Source organism: Aplidium turbinatum, chromosome 5 (assembly GCF_918807975.1).
Source record: "Aplidium turbinatum chromosome 5, kaAplTurb1.1, whole genome shotgun sequence".
Classification (NCBI taxonomy): Eukaryota; Metazoa; Chordata; class Ascidiacea; order Aplousobranchia; family Polyclinidae; genus Aplidium; species Aplidium turbinatum.
This window is the reverse complement of record NC_137476.1, coordinates 22,813,251-22,831,484: the sequence shown is the minus strand read 5'-3', so window position 1 is coordinate 22,831,484 and position 18,234 is coordinate 22,813,251. Positions and strand designations below refer to the sequence as shown.

At 46.2% G+C, this 18,234-nt stretch overlaps 10 protein-coding genes across 10 annotated transcripts; 2 read left to right on the top strand and 8 right to left on the bottom strand.

Annotated features, from left to right (window-relative positions):
• Positions 1-1,058: 1,058 nt before the first annotated feature.
• LOC145770621 (histone H2B.1-like) lies at positions 1,059-1,427 on the bottom strand. The gene has a single exon (XM_082582312.1). It carries the CDS (start codon positions 1,422-1,424, stop codon positions 1,062-1,064), a length of 363 nt encoding a protein of 120 aa, XP_082438438.1. The 5' UTR covers positions 1,425-1,427; the 3' UTR covers positions 1,059-1,061.
• A 265-nt stretch (positions 1,428-1,692) lies between these two features.
• Positions 1,693-2,178, top strand: LOC145770620 (histone H2AX). The gene has a single exon (XM_082582311.1). The coding sequence runs from the start codon at positions 1,710-1,712 to the stop codon at positions 2,085-2,087; it is 378 nt and encodes a 125-aa protein (XP_082438437.1). The 5' UTR covers positions 1,693-1,709; the 3' UTR covers positions 2,088-2,178.
• Positions 2,179-2,646: 468 nt separating this feature from the next.
• LOC145770693 (histone H3) lies at positions 2,647-3,137 on the bottom strand. The gene has a single exon (XM_082582388.1). It carries the CDS (start codon positions 3,055-3,057, stop codon positions 2,647-2,649), a length of 411 nt encoding a protein of 136 aa, XP_082438514.1. The 5' UTR covers positions 3,058-3,137.
• Positions 3,138-3,344: 207 nt separating this feature from the next.
• Positions 3,345-3,720, bottom strand: LOC145770483 (histone H4). The gene has a single exon (XM_082582143.1). It carries the CDS (start codon positions 3,671-3,673, stop codon positions 3,362-3,364), a length of 312 nt encoding a protein of 103 aa, XP_082438269.1. The 5' UTR covers positions 3,674-3,720; the 3' UTR covers positions 3,345-3,361.
• Positions 3,721-3,927: 207 nt separating this feature from the next.
• On the bottom strand, positions 3,928-4,583 carry LOC145770619 (uncharacterized). Its single transcript, XM_082582310.1, has one exon. The coding sequence runs from the start codon at positions 4,554-4,556 to the stop codon at positions 3,963-3,965; it is 594 nt and encodes a 197-aa protein (XP_082438436.1). The 5' UTR covers positions 4,557-4,583; the 3' UTR covers positions 3,928-3,962.
• Positions 4,584-12,530: 7,947 nt separating this feature from the next.
• LOC145770352 (histone H2B.1-like) lies at positions 12,531-12,899 on the bottom strand. The gene has a single exon (XM_082581969.1). The coding sequence runs from the start codon at positions 12,894-12,896 to the stop codon at positions 12,534-12,536; it is 363 nt and encodes a 120-aa protein (XP_082438095.1). The 5' UTR covers positions 12,897-12,899; the 3' UTR covers positions 12,531-12,533.
• A 402-nt stretch (positions 12,900-13,301) lies between these two features.
• On the top strand, positions 13,302-13,714 carry LOC145770351 (histone H2AX). Its single transcript, XM_082581968.1, has one exon. The coding sequence runs from the start codon at positions 13,302-13,304 to the stop codon at positions 13,677-13,679; it is 378 nt and encodes a 125-aa protein (XP_082438094.1). The 3' UTR covers positions 13,680-13,714.
• A 524-nt stretch (positions 13,715-14,238) lies between these two features.
• On the bottom strand, positions 14,239-14,729 carry LOC145770694 (histone H3). The gene has a single exon (XM_082582390.1). The coding sequence runs from the start codon at positions 14,647-14,649 to the stop codon at positions 14,239-14,241; it is 411 nt and encodes a 136-aa protein (XP_082438516.1). The 5' UTR covers positions 14,650-14,729.
• Positions 14,730-14,968: 239 nt separating this feature from the next.
• Positions 14,969-15,292, bottom strand: LOC145770502 (histone H4). The gene has a single exon (XM_082582166.1). It carries the CDS (start codon positions 15,280-15,282, stop codon positions 14,971-14,973), a length of 312 nt encoding a protein of 103 aa, XP_082438292.1. The 5' UTR covers positions 15,283-15,292; the 3' UTR covers positions 14,969-14,970.
• A 261-nt stretch (positions 15,293-15,553) lies between these two features.
• On the bottom strand, positions 15,554-16,147 carry LOC145770350 (uncharacterized). The gene has a single exon (XM_082581967.1). It carries the CDS (start codon positions 16,145-16,147, stop codon positions 15,554-15,556), a length of 594 nt encoding a protein of 197 aa, XP_082438093.1.
• Between the last annotated feature and the right edge of the window lie 2,087 nt (positions 16,148-18,234).

Below are 18,234 nucleotides of genomic sequence, written 5' to 3'. Positions count from 1 at the left end.
CGCCAATATAACAAGAGGTGAATCATCTTTGATAGCGTCAGTGAGGGATGGAGTGTTTTCGAGAGGAGGAGACTCTTTGGTAGTGCCGATGAAGGATGTAGTGTCTGAGTTGTTTCAAGCATCTTTTTCAAACCAACCTAAACAATAATCTCACGAAAAGTCAAGCGATCTTCTGAACAAACGTAACAGCCTATAATAATCAGTAGGAAGTTAGATGCAAGCTTGTAGTAACTTGGTGATATGGCAAACATTAAATTATGCAACACGGTATAGTAGCTTATTCATGGAAGAATAAAGATATTAATCATCATCCTCATCCATTCGGGTGTAATGTATGATAAGATATACGTATAGTAAAATATGTTAATGTACAATATAGTAATATAGGTAGGAAAAATTTACGAAAGTGGCATTTGGAAAGGCATGCTATACCAGGATTTGGTGCAACAATCAATAATAGAGTCAGATGATTAAAGAGTTGCGGCATAGGTTGATTTGGAGAATGCAAGTGCTTTTTCAGGTTACTGCAAAATATTGAAAAGGTTGCGATTTCAGTGATGGTCCCACACTTTAACTCCACTTGTGGCTCCCCAAATCAACAAATACAGAAAGTAGATGTGGTTTGGGCCAATTTATCGTTCTTTGTCCGAATTGAATCTCCACCCGGCATAATGTTTGTGCTCGCTGAAACGTTTTCGGAATCGCAACGAGTGCGGTTGCTTGGCACGGGAAATGTAACGCTTTGCAAGGTAAGAAAAACCTGTCAAGACAGACGTCGGGGGTTAGGACGGAAAGGGCAACTGAAATTAAAGAAGCGACCCAGGTTACCTCAAGGGCTGTGTTTGGTTGAAACGAAAAGGAATTTTCGAAGTCCACCTCAAAGAAAACTTGTCTGGCTCAGTGAGTAATTTCGAACGTCTGCGAAACGGGCGTCGAGGCTTTCGCGAACGAAAAATGCTGATGAAACACAGCAGCCAGCAATCAACCCGGTGAAAAGACTCTTTTGCTTTACAAGGTGGCTCTGAAAAGAGCCGTTTGTTGTTTGAAATGCAGGTCGTCGTTTACTTGGAGCTGGTGTACTTCGTGACTGCTTTGGTGCCTTCGGACACGGCGTGCTTCGCCAGTTCGCCGGGCAACAGCAATCGAACGGCAGTCTGGATTTCGCGACTGCTGATGGTCGCTCTCTTGTTGTAGTGAGCCAGACGGGACGCTTCAGAGGCGATGCGCTCGAAGATGTCATTCACGAAAGAATTCATGATGCTCATCGCCTTGCTGGAGATTCCCGTGTCCGGGTGGACTTGCTTGAGCACCTTATAGATGTAGATGCTGAAACTTTCCTTTCGCTTTGCGCGCCTCTTCTTCTGCTTGTCGGCAGGTGCGGTTTTCTTGACAGCTTTCTTGCTTCCCTTGCTTGCGGACGCCATTTCGCTAGTTTGCTCAAAAGACGAGTGATAAAGCGCGCATCGTAGATTTTTCCTTTATAGCTCGAGCGTATGCAAATGAAGCGTCGAGTGGCTGCTGGATTTGGCCAATGAAAAAAATGAAACGCGCGTCGCTGTTTTTCCATTGGCCAGCGCTGGCGCGCGCCATAAAAACCGTCAGATTTTCGACGACAGCTCGGACGGTATAAAAACTCGTTTCGCGCGCTCTGCTCGGTAAATTCTGATTCTATTTTGTTTTCAACTTTGCAAACCTCAATTAATTGAAACATGTCAGGACGTGGCAAAGGCGGCGGAAAATCCAAGGCGAAGCCAAAGAGCAGGTCGTCGCGAGCTGGTCTTCAATTTCCAGTCGGTCGTGTGCACAGACTCTTGCGCACTGGACATTACTCGGAGCGCGTTGGTGCAGGGGCACCAGTGTACCTTGCGGCCGTGCTCGAGTACTTGAGCGCCGAGGTGTTGGAGTTGGCCGGTAACGCCGCCCGCGACAACAAAAAGACGAGAATCATTCCCCGTCACCTTCAGCTCGCCATCCGCAACGACGAGGAACTGAACAAGCTTCTGGGCGGAGTCACCATTGCACAAGGTGGTGTTTTGCCCAACATCCAAGCCGTGCTCCTTCCCAAGAAGACTTCGAAGAAAGCTTAAGTCGGCGATTTTTGCCTTTCGCACAAAACGGCTCTTTTCAGAGCCACCTCATGTTGCAAAAGATGTAATGAACGCAAAGGTTCTTGTGTTGACACGACCAGCTACAATATGGCCAGGTTTGAGCGTGTGCAATTTCAATGAAATCATGAGCCCAAAATCTCGGTTTTACTAGTCGTGGTGGTTTCGTTTTGAGAGAAGTGTGCTCTTCTCTGCGGTGTCAAATGAAATCGCAGCGGTTGCTGAAAATTTAAATGAATTCGCCCGAAAACATGCTATACCTACAACTACTGAGCATTATGGCTGAAAAGCAATTTCACCGTCATGCACAACGAGCGTAGTTTGCGCTAAATAATAAGCTATTTAGGTAAGGCTACTGGCTGCGCCCTCAAACCAAGGGCTGTTCAAACTGATGTCTCGTTTCGAAAAAAGAAACACCTTGAACATTTTGCTCAGGATCGCCGACAACTTTTCGAATAGCCCTACGCTTTACTCGCGCAGCCAAGTCTCTTTCACAGTGACAGGTGGCTCTGAAAAGAGCCGTTTGATGCGAGGACGACGCTTAAGCGCGTTCTCCGCGGATGCGACGGGCTAGCTGGATGTCCTTGGGCATGATGGTGACCCGCTTGGCGTGGATCGCGCACAGGTTGGTGTCTTCGAACAGGCCGACAAGGTACGCCTCGCTGGCTTCTTGCAGAGCCATGACGGCGCTGCTCTGGAAACGAAGGTCGGTCTTGAAGTCTTGGGCGATCTCGCGAACCAGTCGCTGGAAGGGAAGTTTGCGAATGAGCAGTTCAGTTGACTTCTGGTAACGTCTGATTTCACGCAAGGCGACGGTTCCCGGTCGATAGCGATGAGGCTTCTTGACGCCCCCGGTGGCTGGGGCGCTCTTGCGAGCGGCCTTCGTTGCCAGCTGCTTTCGGGGCGCTTTGCCACCAGTTGACTTGCGAGCGGTCTGCTTAGTTCGAGCCATTTCGCGATTTTTTATTGTTCTTCTCTTGACAAGAGGTCTGACTGCACCGGCAAGCGTGATGGCTTATATAGCGTCGGCGAGCCGAGTCAGGAGAGATCTCATTGGCTCTGAGCAAAGCGCGCGCTCTTTTGTCAGCCAATCGGGCGGCGAGTTGAAAACTGAGCATAATTTCTCAACGACCTTAATTTTCTCGGTCCCGGCGAACCGTGCGTGCCCGAAGGACTCGCGCGGTAAAAGTCTCTTTTCAAAAGTTTAAGTGGCCCTGAAAAGGGCCGGTTTGTTGTTGCTGTCATTGATGAGCCTTCTAACCGCCGAAACCGTACAGGGTTCGTCCTTGGCGCTTCAGCGCGTAAACGACATCGAGGGCGGTGACTGTCTTTCGTTTTGCGTGCTCGGTGTAGGTGACGGCGTCGCGAATCACGTTCTCAAGGAAGACCTTCAACACGCCTCGGGTTTCTTCGTAAATCAAGCCGGAAATGCGCTTGACACCGCCTCGACGAGCGAGTCGCCTGATAGCGGGCTTGGTGATTCCCTGGATGTTGTCACGCAAGACTTTTCTGTGGCGCTTAGCGCCTCCCTTTCCCAAACCTTTTCCTCCTTTGCCACGTCCAGACATTTTCGTAAGATGGATGCAAATACAACAAAAATTCAACACAAAGTGAAATTAACTTAGCAAGTGTTCTTTGACGGCACGTTTGCTGACTTATCTATCGCAATTTCGAACGCCGTCGAAACACTTTCCGGCCGCCAATAGCGCGAGAGATCAACGTCGAAAAATGGCGTCGCATCGCGCTGGACTGGTCGCCGAACGCATCGAAGTGCTCTTTTCACGCAGTGATGGGTGGCTCTGAAAAGAGCCGTTTTGCGAATGCTCACCGCTGCTGCTGACGACGACGTGTGACAGCTCACTTCTTTCCAGATTTCTTCGCCGCTGGCTTCTTGGCCACTTTCTTCGCGGCCGGCTTCTTGGTCTTTTTGCTGGCGGCGGTCGCCTTCTTGGCAGCCGGCTTTTTGACTGCGCCCTTTTTGGCAGACGGTTTCTTGGGGCTGGACTTTTTGACAGCGGTCTTTTTCGATCCGCTCTTGGTCGTCGCCTTCTTGCTCGCAGTCTTTTTGGCAGCGCCACCGGTCGCCGTTTTCTTGACAGTCTTCTTAGCGGCGGTCTTTTTCACCTGGGCAGCTGTCTTCGGCTTTTTGGCAGTCGTCTTCTTTTTCTTCGGCTCGGTTGCAGCCTTGTTGAGCTTGAAGGAACCAGACGCGCCACTGGTGGTGCCTTTGGTACTCACGATCTGCTCGCTGGCGCGTAGCCGCTTAATCGCGGAGCAGACCAGCCTGGTGGCGTTGTCGCCGACCTGGTGATTGTCTTTGATGTACTTCAGAATCTTCTGACGGGAAGATCCGCTTCTGTCTTTGAGAGCACCGATCGCACCTTTCACCATGTCCGCATAGGGAGGGTGCGCGGCGGTTTTCTTTTGCTTTTTCGAAGCGTCGGTTGACATTATTTTGCTCGTTTGGATTGCTGAATTTTTTTTTTTTTTTTTTTTTTTTTTTTTTTTTTTAATGAATATGTAATGCTTTTGTTGATCGATCGCGCGCGTCGCCGCGATAACAAATTAGTACCGCAATTTCCGACCAAAGCGAAACGATATCGCGGCGGCGGCGCGCGTGCAATCTCGCGTTGATCCATCTAAAACCTGTGCTTGTGCGGGGTCGATCGACGCCGCCCTGGTCGCAGATCTCCTCTTCAGGGGCCCGATTCTGCCTGACGTTGGCCGCCAAACAAACCGGGTCGTCAGCTGACTGAAGCGCTGGCGAATTGGTTTGACCTGGCTTCTGCCAAGACGCCTCGATAGCAGGCAGCTAAAGACTTTTCGGCGACAAACTCATGCGCTTACGATTTTGACGCGGCTGTGTGCAAACAAGCTTGAGTCGGCCCCAGTCCGTGCACGCTTGCGCGATTGCCACGCGCATGGCTCGAACGGACTAGGGCCCAAAAGCACAGCTTTTCGGTCGTCTGTCGCACAGGCCTTGATCTTAGCACGCTCGCAAGGACACGACGGCTCCGCGTGCCTGTCGCAATCGCACGTACGTTTGCCGCCACCTGGCGATGGAAAAACTGGGCCCCTTTTGCAAAGGAACCGCACGGTTGCTTTCGGTGTTGTTCCATTTGCATTGTTTCTTTTCAAATCCTCCTCCAAGAACTCATTGAGCTCATTGCTCATGTAGTACAGGAAGTGTCGGTTGCAAGCAAGGCCACACAACCCAGACAACAAACGGCACAAAATTCAACAAAAGCAAAGAAAGGCGCCGCACGTGCAGCATTGAACAGTATAGCCTAATGGAAGATTGTAGAATGATATTTTGGGTTCTTTTGGAGACTGCAAATTGGGCTACCACAAGATGTTGAGAGCGATAACCAGCTCCATTTCGAACGTTTCGTCAGTCAGAACGACCGACTTTGTCAAGGATCTCATTCTCAAACTGTTTTGCCAAGGATGCTGAGAGACAGGTAAAAACTACCAGTTCAGCAGCATCACGGCACAACATAAAAACCAACTGACGAGACGAAGATGCTTACAAGATGCAAAGGTCCAAAACGCACAAAATTGCCGTTCAATTTTCTTGGCAACGCAGAAGATTCCGTGCGTTTTTGATCTCAAAAAGTTATCTTGCCAGTTCCAATATTGATGACGTGGATGTGCCATCATCATGATCGGACAGGAAAAGAAAAGGGACATGAAAGAAACCCATCACCAGGCTGGAAGCCGACGCGATGTGGCTCGGGAGGGCATGATGATGAGCTCTTGCTACGACCAGTGATCACACAGTATAGCCAAAGACGGTTGAGCTTCGAGATCCAAAGGCATTGTTTCTGGCGATGGATGTGATGAGCTTGTGGATATGTGCGTCGGAGTCCTGATGGTGTTGGTGTAGCTCTCGTCTCTTTTGTGACGCTGTCGTTGCTGTTGAGATCTACAAACACAGACATTTGCAGTGGACAATATTGCTTTGGTAGTCTTTTACATGTAGTGTAAGCCATTTCGGATGGTTGATTGAAGCCTTCGCAAGTGTGCAGAACGGCCTCAAGTGAATTTCCCACTGGGTATCCGATTTGCTTAGATGCTGTTTTAATTTGTGGACAAAAGTGAAGTAGGAAATTCGTTTCATGTTTTCGCTCCTGTGAAGTCTGTTAGATGCTGAGTAGGCTGAGTGGTGTTTTTGAAAGCTATGGAACGTTTAGCGAGTCCTCATCACGACCTCTTGTGGACAGGCGGTGAACCGCCTTGGGGTATTTAAAAAGATCAGAGGAGCGAACAGTGCCGGATTAAGGGTCTGCTGGCCTGTAGGCACATTTCATAAGTGGCCCGAAAATCAGGGTTGCCAACTAAAATATTGAAATTATCAGTGTTGCCAAATCATTGTCACAAAGATCGTTGTTGCAACTATAACACAGGGTACTAAATAACAACTTAGCGCGTTTTTGCAATTGAAAACACGTTAACTAGTTTTTGGAGGTCAATCTTACGGAGTAGATCGCTTTCGATACACAAAAGTGCCAGTGTACCAAGACGTTGTTGACACATTGTTGATCGTTTGACGTCTTTAATTCGTTTCAGTTGTGAAAACGAGCGTTCCCCCGAGCAATTCGTAGCCATTAGAGACAAGTGCATTCTAAGTGCTACTTCAGTGTTCGGAAGTGCATTATAAACACCAGTTGTGTGCAGCATTTTAAACATCTTCTGGGCCCTTCCTGTTGCTGCTGTTTCATCGCGTCTTTGCTCTTTATAGTCTTTATACCAGCACATAAACTGACGAAATTCTGATGGGAAGCCGGAAGAAAGGTCCTTTGAATACACACCAACCAGACCTGCAACAGCAACATCGATGTCTTTAACAGACATGGAGTCGTACTCTGTCAAAACTCCAAACCTCTGCAGCACCATGGAATATGCATCGATACGTTTCTGTAGTCGCTCTTTAGTTGGTCGATGATCACATAAAACGTGTTGATTTTAAATTTTTGCTGGCCCGACATTCCTTCCACTGTCCACATCATCTGTAGCAGCTCCATCACTGACATTCTTCTGTCGCTTTGGTGCTCGCCGACTTTCAGATTTATATATGCTGCTGCCACAGCAATCACGTGCCTGCTGCCAATAACAGTCAAAATTCTCTCTGCACTCATCCAAGAATTTATCCACCAATGGCTAGTGTCAGTTCGATAGTGGAACTTTGAAGCAACTTGCTACTAGTATTGAAGCGCTGCAAAATATTGTTTTGAAGTGACAACATGTTTCAATTCGTCTTTTTTTAAAGATTTTTGCGACCTTTACTTCATCTGGAAATACAGAGCAATTAAGATAAATACTTTTTACTTTAGAAAATAATTATTTTGAAAACATGACCAAATTTCTACTGATTTTAAAGTGGCCTGGATTTTTGACTGGCCTTGTAGGCACGTGCCTACTTTGCCTAATGGTTAATCCGGCACTGGGAGCGAATTATTGTGAGATTTGTACGCGAAAAGACCAATTTTCAGTGCACTTTCAAACAATTAACAATTAAAATTCACTCTCACTCACTATTCACTTTATAAGATAATATTCACTCTAAAAATGCTGAAAAAATCTGCGTGCCAATCACACTTCACACGACTTTTAAACGCTAGCCTATTGTCAAAGGGGAAGATGGGGAAGGTCCAAAGTATCAAGTTATACTCGCGATTTTGACTGCTATCAAGCGCTGCAGATCGGCGTCCAGTCAAATCTGAAGCCTTGCACGTTGACATGGCCTGCGCATATGGGTAAAAGACAAAAACCTGAACAATGTCGTCAACTAGAAAGGAAAGGGACAAACCGAAACCGACAATATCTTAGGCAGGACTTGTCCAACATTATAATTCGTATTTTTGAAACGATTAGACGACTTTGCTTTTAGAATAGACCGAGACATGAAGAACTGATCGCATTGCATGTTTTCGTTTCGGAATCTGGCAATTAACTCTCCATTATGTTAACTTCTGGAGCACTGCCATTGAAAACAGCTTAAAATTGCGCTTCGCTTTTCCCCCCGTCTTGCCAGGTAATCCGGCAGGATCTCGTACAGCATCAGTCAGAAATTCCAACACAAAATTTTTAGCAGGGGGGGCAACATAAAAAAGTGCCAAAGTACACACTTTTATTGAAATTGCCCAGATGTATCGCAACAGCTTTCTCGACTGAGCTTAAGAACACAAACATTGCAATCGGAAATAGGGCCACTGTGACTGCTGGCCGCCGTGACCTGGCCAACAGAACCTGTGCACTTCGCGTTGACTCTGTTTGATATGCAGTAAGCAGCTTAGAAGACCATCGAAAAGGCCTTCCATTCAGATGCAAGGAAATAATTCTGGTCACTTAGAAAGAAGGATTTTTATGTTGCTTTCCAAAAGTGTTAACAGCAGGGCTGATATCAATTTTGTCCAAATAAAGAAAAAAAAAAATTAATGTACACGCTCAGTGCAAACAAACTTTTACTTGGCTATAGGTCCAATCAGAGTTGCCAGACTAATGAAAAGGTCTTAAATCCAAAATAATACAAAAAAAGGCCAAACAAGGAAAATGTTAGATAAAAAAAAATGCCAAATAGATATTTACGTGTTTCTATCAAAGTAATGTCCGTAGTATTCATTTTTATTGATATTTTATGACATGTAGCGGGTTTTAATAAATCGTAGCAAAATTTTTCTGAGAGAGCCCGAAAAATAGCAAGTACAAATGAACTGTAGCGGATGAGTTTTAATCCGCTGCAGTGGCGACATCTGGCACCACTGACTGGCTGAGAGTGTGATAGCAGTCTGACTCGGCGCCGGCGTCACATTACAAGTATTAAACAAGTATAATATAGCACGTGCATTGAACAATGGTGAATACGGTTTTCATCTGGTAAAGGTTACGATGTGTGAGAAATATTGCTTATTATGCATTTTGAAGTTTAATTTAAAAAAAGGCCAAATTTAAGGCCAAATCTAGAAAAAGGCCAATATTACGGCCTATAGCACGAAAGTAAGACAAAATGTTAGCTGTCATCTGATGTTCTAGAACAGGGGTCACCAAATGGCGGCCCGCGGAAGGTATCAGCGTACAAGTATAACCAAAAAGACTTTTCTTGATGAGTTAAAGAGCATGAAGGCAAAAAATACTTTCCGGGACTTGGCATATTTTTGCTTTGCATAACGATTCCACCGACCGACCAATCAGATTGTAGTTCTAGGTGGAGGTCGCTTAAAGTTATACCAATGCGATGTCCAACTACACTGTCCCGGTGATTGATTAAAATGCCTGTTTTCGAACTTCGAAATTGTCTGTAAACACTATTGTGCATTTCACCGTTATTGTGTTTCATGAGCAGTGTTCCCTTTATACAAGTTTTTGTTGGCAAAATAGGTCGGTATGCAAACTCAATTTATAAAAAAATGGCAAAATATTATATTTTCAAAAAAAATTAAAAGACTTTTTTGGTTTTAATACGAAAATATTTAGCATAGCAGGCTACTGCAAAATGTTGTTAATCAACAAGTCTTGCCATGCTGATGAGCACCGCAAGTGACAGTTGTCTAATAATCAAAAAAAGACGTTTATAGAGATTCTCACAAAAAGGATAAAAAACCAAGTCGTTGCTTTTTCAGAAGGAGCACTGTTCATAAGTTACGACAGAAACGTTTTTTTCGGTGATTTCCACAAGAGTTTGTTTCATGGTGCCTGGTTTCTTTCTCCCTGTTATTGGAGCCTATTTTCACTGATATGTTTGCAGGTCACTATTGTTGCCTGTGATGCGATGTGTCAAACATTTCCTTGTTTACTGAAACAGTTAATTGCAAGACATCTGTTGTGAAGCGAAGTGACGACACCACTCTTGCTTGGCGATGAATATTCTGATAAAACCGCTCGCCTCGTTATAAGTGCGCAAAACAAGTGGCCTCGTTTATTAGGCATTGTTAAAGAAGTCAAAAGTGTTGTTAAAGGAGCTTGGCCTTGCAGTAGCGTTGTTCAACTAATTTTGTTGCTGCGGTATTCGAAGATAAATATTAACATGTAACGCTGGATAGGCTACTGGGTACGAAATGCGTTCTTTTCAACCAACCTAAAATTTTATTAGTGCGGCCCGCCACAACTCTCCTTAGTGCTTAAGTGGCCCGCATGCAAAAAATTCAAGGTCTTTGAGCACTGTTGATTATTAAAAAAAAAAGCAGAAAAACAACAACTTGAGACCAAGTTGGAACTATTTTAGAGGGCGCCCGTGTAAAGCTTGAAAAAGTCGCCAGATGAGGACCACCCTATAAGGTGGACGTTATGAAGTAGTAGAAATTGTGACCAGTGCTTTTTCATTTTTTTCCGTTTTGTTGCAGGCCTGCAGCATGGGATTTGTATAACAGCGTATGCTATGTGCAATAAAGCGGTCAACCACATATTGCTCATGAAGGGATTGACCGACTGTGACTATAGTTTGATACCTTGTGGGTGCCCAAACAGGCACGGTACAGTTGCGCACATTTATTCAATTCAATTTATTTTTCTTTGTCAGAATGCAAGAGAAATGATATTGTGAAAAAGAAATACAGTAACAAAACCAACAAAAGGAAAAGGTGGCAAAACCTTAATTAATGCTTTAAGACGTGCATGAAAAGATCTAATATTGCGGCATATGCATCGATAAAAATATACTCAAGCAAGGCCTGCAGCATGGGATTTGTATAACAGCGTATGCTATCTTCAATAAAGCGGTCAACCACATATTGCTCATGAAGGGATTGACCGACTGTGACTAGTTTGATACCTTGTGGGTGCCCAAACAGGCACGATACAGTTGCGCACATTTATTCAATTCAATTTATTTTTCTTTGTCAGAATGCAAGAGAAATGATATTGTGAAAAAGAAATACAGTAACAAAACCAACAAAAGGAAAAGGTGGCAAAACCTTAATTAATGCTTTAAGACGTGCATGAGAAGATCTACTGTAATAATATTGCGGCATATGCATCGATAAAAATATACTCAAGCACGGCCACCAAACCTGATACTTTAAAACAAGTAGACGAATTAGTTAGCAATCAGTCGTCTTCTCGTTCGCCAATTCTTGAAGCAATGAGAACACGACTGAACTCTAACAACATCGCAAAAACAAACTAATACACACACACATATCGTAATTAGGCAACGGACTATCAAAACAAGAACTATTTGCAGACTTTATACAGAAATAAAGTGTTCGCAGCAACGACATTAAAAAGCCTATAGATTGCAAAAGAAATACACAACGTGGCAGCTCATTACCAAGATAAAACAGTTAAAAAAGCTTGGTTTTTAAATTAAATTCCTGCACATGTAAGAGCATCATAAGAAAGATGATGATATAGCATAGGGTGTTTTTGGTATCGCCAATATAACAAGAGGTGAATCATCTTTGATAGCGTCAGTGAGGGATGGAGTGTTTTCGAGAGGAGGAGACTCTTTGGTAGTGCCGATGAAGGATGTAGTGTCTGAGTTGTTTCAAGCATCTTTTTCAAACCAACCTAAACAATAATCTCACGAAAAGTCAAGCGATCTTCTGAACAAACGTAACAGCCTATAATAATCAGTAGGAAGTTAGATGCAAGCTTGTAGTAACTTGGTGATATGGCAAACATTAAATTATGCAACACGGTATAGTAGCTTATTCATGGAAGAATAAAGATATTAATCATCATCCTCATCCATTCGGGTGTAATGTATGATAAGATATACGTATAGTAGAATATGTTAATGTACAATATAGTAATATAGGTAGGAAAAATTTACGAAAGTGGCATTTGGAAAGGCATGCTATACCAGGATTTGGTGCAACAATCAATAATAGAGTCAGATGATTAAAGAGTTGCGGCATAGGTTGATTTGGAGAATGCAAGTGCTTTTTCAGGTTACTGCAAAATATTGAAAAGGTTGCGATTTCAGTGATGGTCCCACACTTTAACTCCACTTGTGGCTCCCCAAATCAACAAATACAGAAAGTAGATGTGGTTTGGGCCAATTTATCGTTCTTTGTCCGAATTGAATCTCCACCCGGCATAATGTTTGTGCTCGCTGAAACGTTTTCGGAATCGCAACGAGTGCGGTTGCTTGGCACGGGAAATGTAACGCTTTGCAAGGTAAGAAAAACCTGTCAAGACAGACGTCGGGGGTTAGGACGGAAAGGGCAACTGAAATTAAAGAAGCGACCCAGGTTACCTCAAGGGCTGTGTTTGGTTGAAACGAAAAGGAATTTTCGAAGTCCACCTCAAAGAAAACTTGTCTGGCTCAGTGAGTAATTTCGAACGTCTGCGAAACGGGCGTCGAGGCTTTCGCGAACGAAAAATGCTGATGAAACACAGCAGCCAGCAATCAACCCGGTGAAAAGACTCTTTTGCTTTACAAGGTGGCTCTGAAAAGAGCCGTTTGTTGTTTGAAATGCAGGTCGTCGTTTACTTGGAGCTGGTGTACTTCGTGACTGCTTTGGTGCCTTCGGACACGGCGTGCTTCGCCAGTTCGCCGGGCAACAGCAATCGAACGGCAGTCTGGATTTCGCGACTGCTGATGGTCGCTCTCTTGTTGTAGTGAGCCAGACGGGACGCTTCAGAGGCGATGCGCTCGAAGATGTCATTCACGAAAGAATTCATGATGCTCATCGCCTTGCTGGAGATTCCCGTGTCCGGGTGGACTTGCTTGAGCACCTTATAGATGTAGATGCTGAAACTTTCCTTTCGCTTTGCGCGCCTCTTCTTCTGCTTGTCGGCAGGTGCGGTTTTCTTGACAGCTTTCTTGCTTCCCTTGCTTGCGGACGCCATTTCGCTAGTTTGCTCAAAAGACGAGTGATAAAGCGCGCATCGTAGATTTTTCCTTTATAGCTCGAGCGTATGCAAATGAAGCGTCGAGTGGCTGCTGGATTTGGCCAATGAAAAAAATGAAACGCTAGTTTGCTCAAAAGACGAGTGATAAAGCGCGCATCGTAGATTTTTCCTTTATAGCTCGAGCGTATGCAAATGAAGCGTCGAGTGGCTGCTGGATTTGGCCAATGAAAAAAATGAAACGCGCGTCGCTGTTTTTCCATTGGCCAGCGCTGGCGCGCGCCATAAAAACCGTCAGATTTTCGACGACAGCTCGGACGGTATAAAAACTCGTTTCGCGCGCTCTGCTCGGTAAATTCTGATTCTATTTTGTTTTCAACTTTGCAAACCTCAATTAATTGAAACATGTCAGGACGTGGCAAAGGCGGCGGAAAATCCAAGGCGAAGCCAAAGAGCAGGTCGTCGCGAGCTGGTCTTCAATTTCCAGTCGGTCGTGTGCACAGACTCTTGCGCACTGGACATTACTCGGAGCGCGTTGGTGCAGGGGCACCAGTGTACCTTGCGGCCGTGCTCGAGTACTTGAGCGCCGAGGTGTTGGAGTTGGCCGGTAACGCCGCCCGCGACAACAAAAAGACGAGAATCATTCCCCGTCACCTTCAGCTCGCCATCCGCAACGACGAGGAACTGAACAAGCTTCTGGGCGGAGTCACCATTGCACAAGGTGGTGTTTTGCCCAACATCCAAGCCGTGCTCCTTCCCAAGAAGACTTCGAAGAAAGCTTAAGTCGGCGATTTTTGCCTTTCGCACAAAACGGCTCTTTTCAGAGCCACCTCATGTTGCAAAAGATGTAATGAACGCAAAGGTTCTTGTGTTGACACGACCAGCTACAATATGGCCAGGTTTGAGCGCGTGCAATTTCAATGAAATCATGAGCCCAAAATCTCGGTTTTACTAGTCGTGGTGGTTTCGTTTTGAGAGAAGTGTGCTCTTCTCTGCGGTGTCAAATGAAATCGCAGCGGTTGCTGAAAATTTAAATGAATTCGCCCGAAAACATGCTATACCTACAACTACTGAGCATTATGGCTGAAAAGCAATTTCACCGTCATGCACAACGAGCGTAGTTTGCGCTAAATAATAAGCTATTTAGGTAAGGCTACTGGCTGCGCCCTCAAACCAAGGGCTGTTCAAACTGATGTCTCGTTTCGAAAAAAGAAACACCTTGAACATTTTGCTCAGGATCGCCGACAACTTTTCGAATAGCCCTACGCTTTACTCGCGCAGCCAAGTCTCTTTCACAGTGACAGGTGGCTCTGAAAAGAGCCGTTTGATGCGAGGACGACGCTTAAGCGCGTTCTCCGCGGATGCGACGGGCTAGCTGGATGTCCTTGGGCATGATGGTGACCCGCTTGGCGTGGATCGCGCACAGGTTGGTGTCTTCGAACAGGCCGACAAGGTACGCCTCGCTGGCTTCTTGCAGAGCCATGACGGCGCTGCTCTGGAAACGAAGGTCGGTCTTGAAGTCTTGGGCGATCTCGCGAACCAGTCGCTGGAAGGGAAGTTTGCGAATGAGCAGTTCAGTTGACTTCTGGTAACGTCTGATTTCACGCAAGGCGACGGTTCCCGGTCGATAGCGATGAGGCTTCTTGACGCCCCCGGTGGCTGGGGCGCTCTTGCGAGCGGCCTTCGTTGCCAGCTGCTTTCGGGGCGCTTTGCCACCAGTTGACTTGCGAGCGGTCTGCTTAGTTCGAGCCATTTCGCGATTTTTTATTGTTCTTCTCTTGACAAGAGGTCTGACTGCACCGGCAAGCGTGATGGCTTATATAGCGTCGGCGAGCCGAGTCAGGAGAGATCTCATTGGCTCTGAGCAAAGCGCGCGCTCTTTTGTCAGCCAATCGGGCGGCGAGTTGAAAACTGAGCATAATTTCTCAACGACCTTAATTTTCTCGGTCCCGGCGAACCGTGCGTGAAATGAGCGCCGGCGTGCCCGAAGGACTCGCGCGGTAAAAGTCTCTTTTCAAAAGTTTAAATGGCCCTGAAAAGGGCCGGTTTGTTGTTGCTGTCATTGATGAGCCTTCTAACCGCCGAAACCGTACAGGGTTCGTCCTTGGCGCTTCAGCGCGTAAACGACATCGAGGGCGGTGACTGTCTTTCGTTTTGCGTGCTCGGTGTAGGTGACGGCGTCGCGAATCACGTTCTCAAGGAAGACCTTCAACACGCCTCGGGTTTCTTCGTAAATCAAGCCGGAAATGCGCTTGACACCGCCTCGACGAGCGAGTCGCCTGATAGCGGGCTTGGTGATTCCCTGGATGTTGTCACGCAAGACTTTTCTGTGGCGCTTAGCGCCTCCCTTTCCCAAACCTTTTCCTCCTTTGCCACGTCCAGACATTTTCGTAAGATGGATGCAAATACAACAAAAATTCAACACAAAGTGTTCTTTGACGGCACGTTTGCTGACTTATCTATCGCAATTTCGAACGCCGTCGAAACACTTTCCGGCCGCCAATGGCGCGAGAGATCAACGTCGAAAAATGGCGTCGCATCGCGCTGGACTGGTCGCCGAACGCATCGAAGTGCTCTTTTCACGCAGTGATGGGTGGCTCTGAAAAGAGCCGTTTTGCGAATGCTCACCGCTGCTGCTGACGATGACGTGTGACAGCTCACTTCTTTCCAGATTTCTTCGCCGCTGGCTTCTTGGCCACTTTCTTCGCGGCCGGCTTCTTGGTCTTTTTGCTGGCGGCGGTCGCCTTCTTGGCAGCCGGCTTTTTGACTGCGCCCTTTTTGGCAGACGGTTTCTTGGGGCTGGACTTTTTGACAGCGGTCTTTTTCGATCCGCTCTTGGTCGTCGCCTTCTTGCTCGCAGTCTTTTTGGCAGCGCCACCGGTCGCCGTTTTCTTGACAGTCTTCTTAGCGGCGGTCTTTTTCACCTGGGCAGCTGTCTTCGGCTTTTTGGCAGTCGTCTTCTTTTTCTTCGGCTCGGTTGCAGCCTTGTTGAGCTTGAAGGAACCAGACGCGCCACTGGTGGTGCCTTTGGTACTCACGATCTGCTCGCTGGCGCGTAGCCGCTTAATCGCGGAGCAGACCAGCCTGGTGGCGTTGTCGCCGACCTGGTGATTGTCTTTGATGTACTTCAGAATCTTCTGACGGGAAGATCCGCTTCTGTCTTTGAGAGCACCGATCGCACCTTTCACCATGTCCGCATAGGGAGGGTGCGCGGCGGTTTTCTTTTGCTTTTTCGAAGCGTCGGTTGACATTATTTTGCTCGTTTGGATTGCTGAATATGTAATGCTTTTGTTGATCGATCGCGCGCGTCGCCGCGATAACAAATTAGTACCGCAATTTCCGACCAAAGCGAAACGATATCGCGGCGGCGGCGCGCGTGCAATCTCGCGTTGATCCATCTAAAACCTGTGCTTGTGCGGGGTCGATCGACGCCGCCCTGGTCGCAGATCTCCTCTTCAGGGGCCCGATTCTGCCTGACGTTGGCCGCCAAACAAACCGGGTCGTCAGCTGACTGAAGCGCTGGCGAATTGGTTTGACCTGGCTTCTGCCAAGACGCCTCGATAGCAGGCAGCTAAAGACTTTTCGGCGACAAACTCATGCGCTTACGATTTTGACGCGGCTGTGTGCAAACAAGCTTGAGTCGGCCCCAGTCCGTGCACGCTTGCGCGATTGCCACGCGCATGGCTCGAACGGACTAGGGCCCAAAAGCACAGCTTTTCGGTCGTCTGTCGCACAGGCCTTGATCTTAGCACGCTCGCAAGGACACGACGGCTCCGCGTGCCTGTCGCAATCGCACGTACGTTTGCCGCCACCTGGCGATGGAAAAACTGGGCCCCTTTTGCAAAGGAACCGCACGGTTGCTTTCGGTGTTGTTCCATTTGCATTGTTTCTTTTCAAATCCTCCTCCAAGAACTCATTGCTCATGTAGTACAGGAAGAAAAGGGACATGAAAGAAACCCATCATCAGGCTGGAAGCCGACGCGATGTGGCTCGGGAGGGCATGATGATGAGCTCTTGCTACGGCCAGTGATCACACAGTAGGCTATAGCCAAAGACGATTGAGCTTCGAGATCCCGAGTTCCAGCTTCAAGGCATTGTTTCTGGCGATGGATGTGATGAGCTTGTAGATATGTGCGTCGGAGTCCTGATGGTGTTGGTGTAGCTCTCGTCTCTTTGTGACGCTGTCGTGTTTGTTATGAAGTGTTGCGTCGTTGCTGTTGAGATCTACAAACACAGACATTTGGAGTGGACAATATTGCTTTGGTAGTCTTTTACATGTAGTGTAAGCCATTTCGGATGGTTGATTGAAGCCTTCGCAAGTGTGCAGATTGCATAAGCCAATCTAAGAGCCAATCTGCTGAACAGCCGGTAACAATTGTTACGTGACAGGCAGCAGGCGAAATACGTGAATAGAATCACAAAATCGTAATAATAACAGCAGCAAGAAGAGCAAGTTTAAAATAAAAGAGAAAGATTTTATCCCCCCCCTCCCCCCCTTGCAACTTGAGTTGACTTCAGGTTGGGATTTAAATATTAAAAAAAAAACAATATGTAATAATATAAAAAAAATTAAAAAGATGATGCCCAAAACATTGGGAGGACATCTTCCCCGCCTGCCTCCCTCTGCCGGCGCCACTGGTGTGATGGTACCCTGCTTCATGTGTTTAGGGATTTTTTTGGTTCGCTGAAGGTGTTGCATTAAGAATGTTAGGCTATTTCTTTGCCTATGATGTGCCAGCATTGAGAGTAGAATTCGATGTTGAGTCCGTCATGGCCGGGACATTTCCCTCGTGCTGTTTTTTGTATTGTTTCTTCAATTTCTGTGTTTGTGATGGGCTTTTGTATTTCGTGTTGATCGTCTTCATGTAATTTGTTTGTGATGTGTTGTAAGAAATCTTGTTGTGCATGCTCTTGTGTGTTGTGGTGAGAATATAGGTCCGAGTAAAATTCTTCTGCTGTTTTCATCATGTCTTCTGGCGTTTCCGTGATCGTGCCTGATTTGTTCAACAAGCAGGAGATCGTGGTTTGTTCCTTTCGCTTAGCAAATCTTGGAAAGAAGTTTTTAGTTAATTAGTTGGAGTTGTAATTATCTTCAGTAAGGTTTTTGACAAGCTTTTTGCGGGCATTTGTTTCATCATTGTAGCTAATTTGTTTTTTGTTATTTGGTATGTTTTGTAAATGCGTGTTGGTTGGCAGTTGTGATTTAAGAGTCTGCAATTGGTTTTGTAAGTTAGTGTATTGTTGTCGGCTATTCTGTGATTGTATTTTTGAATGTTTGATTATAAGAGACGTAATTTTCTTTTTAATGTTGATCCACCAAGTGCCAAAGTCGAGGTAG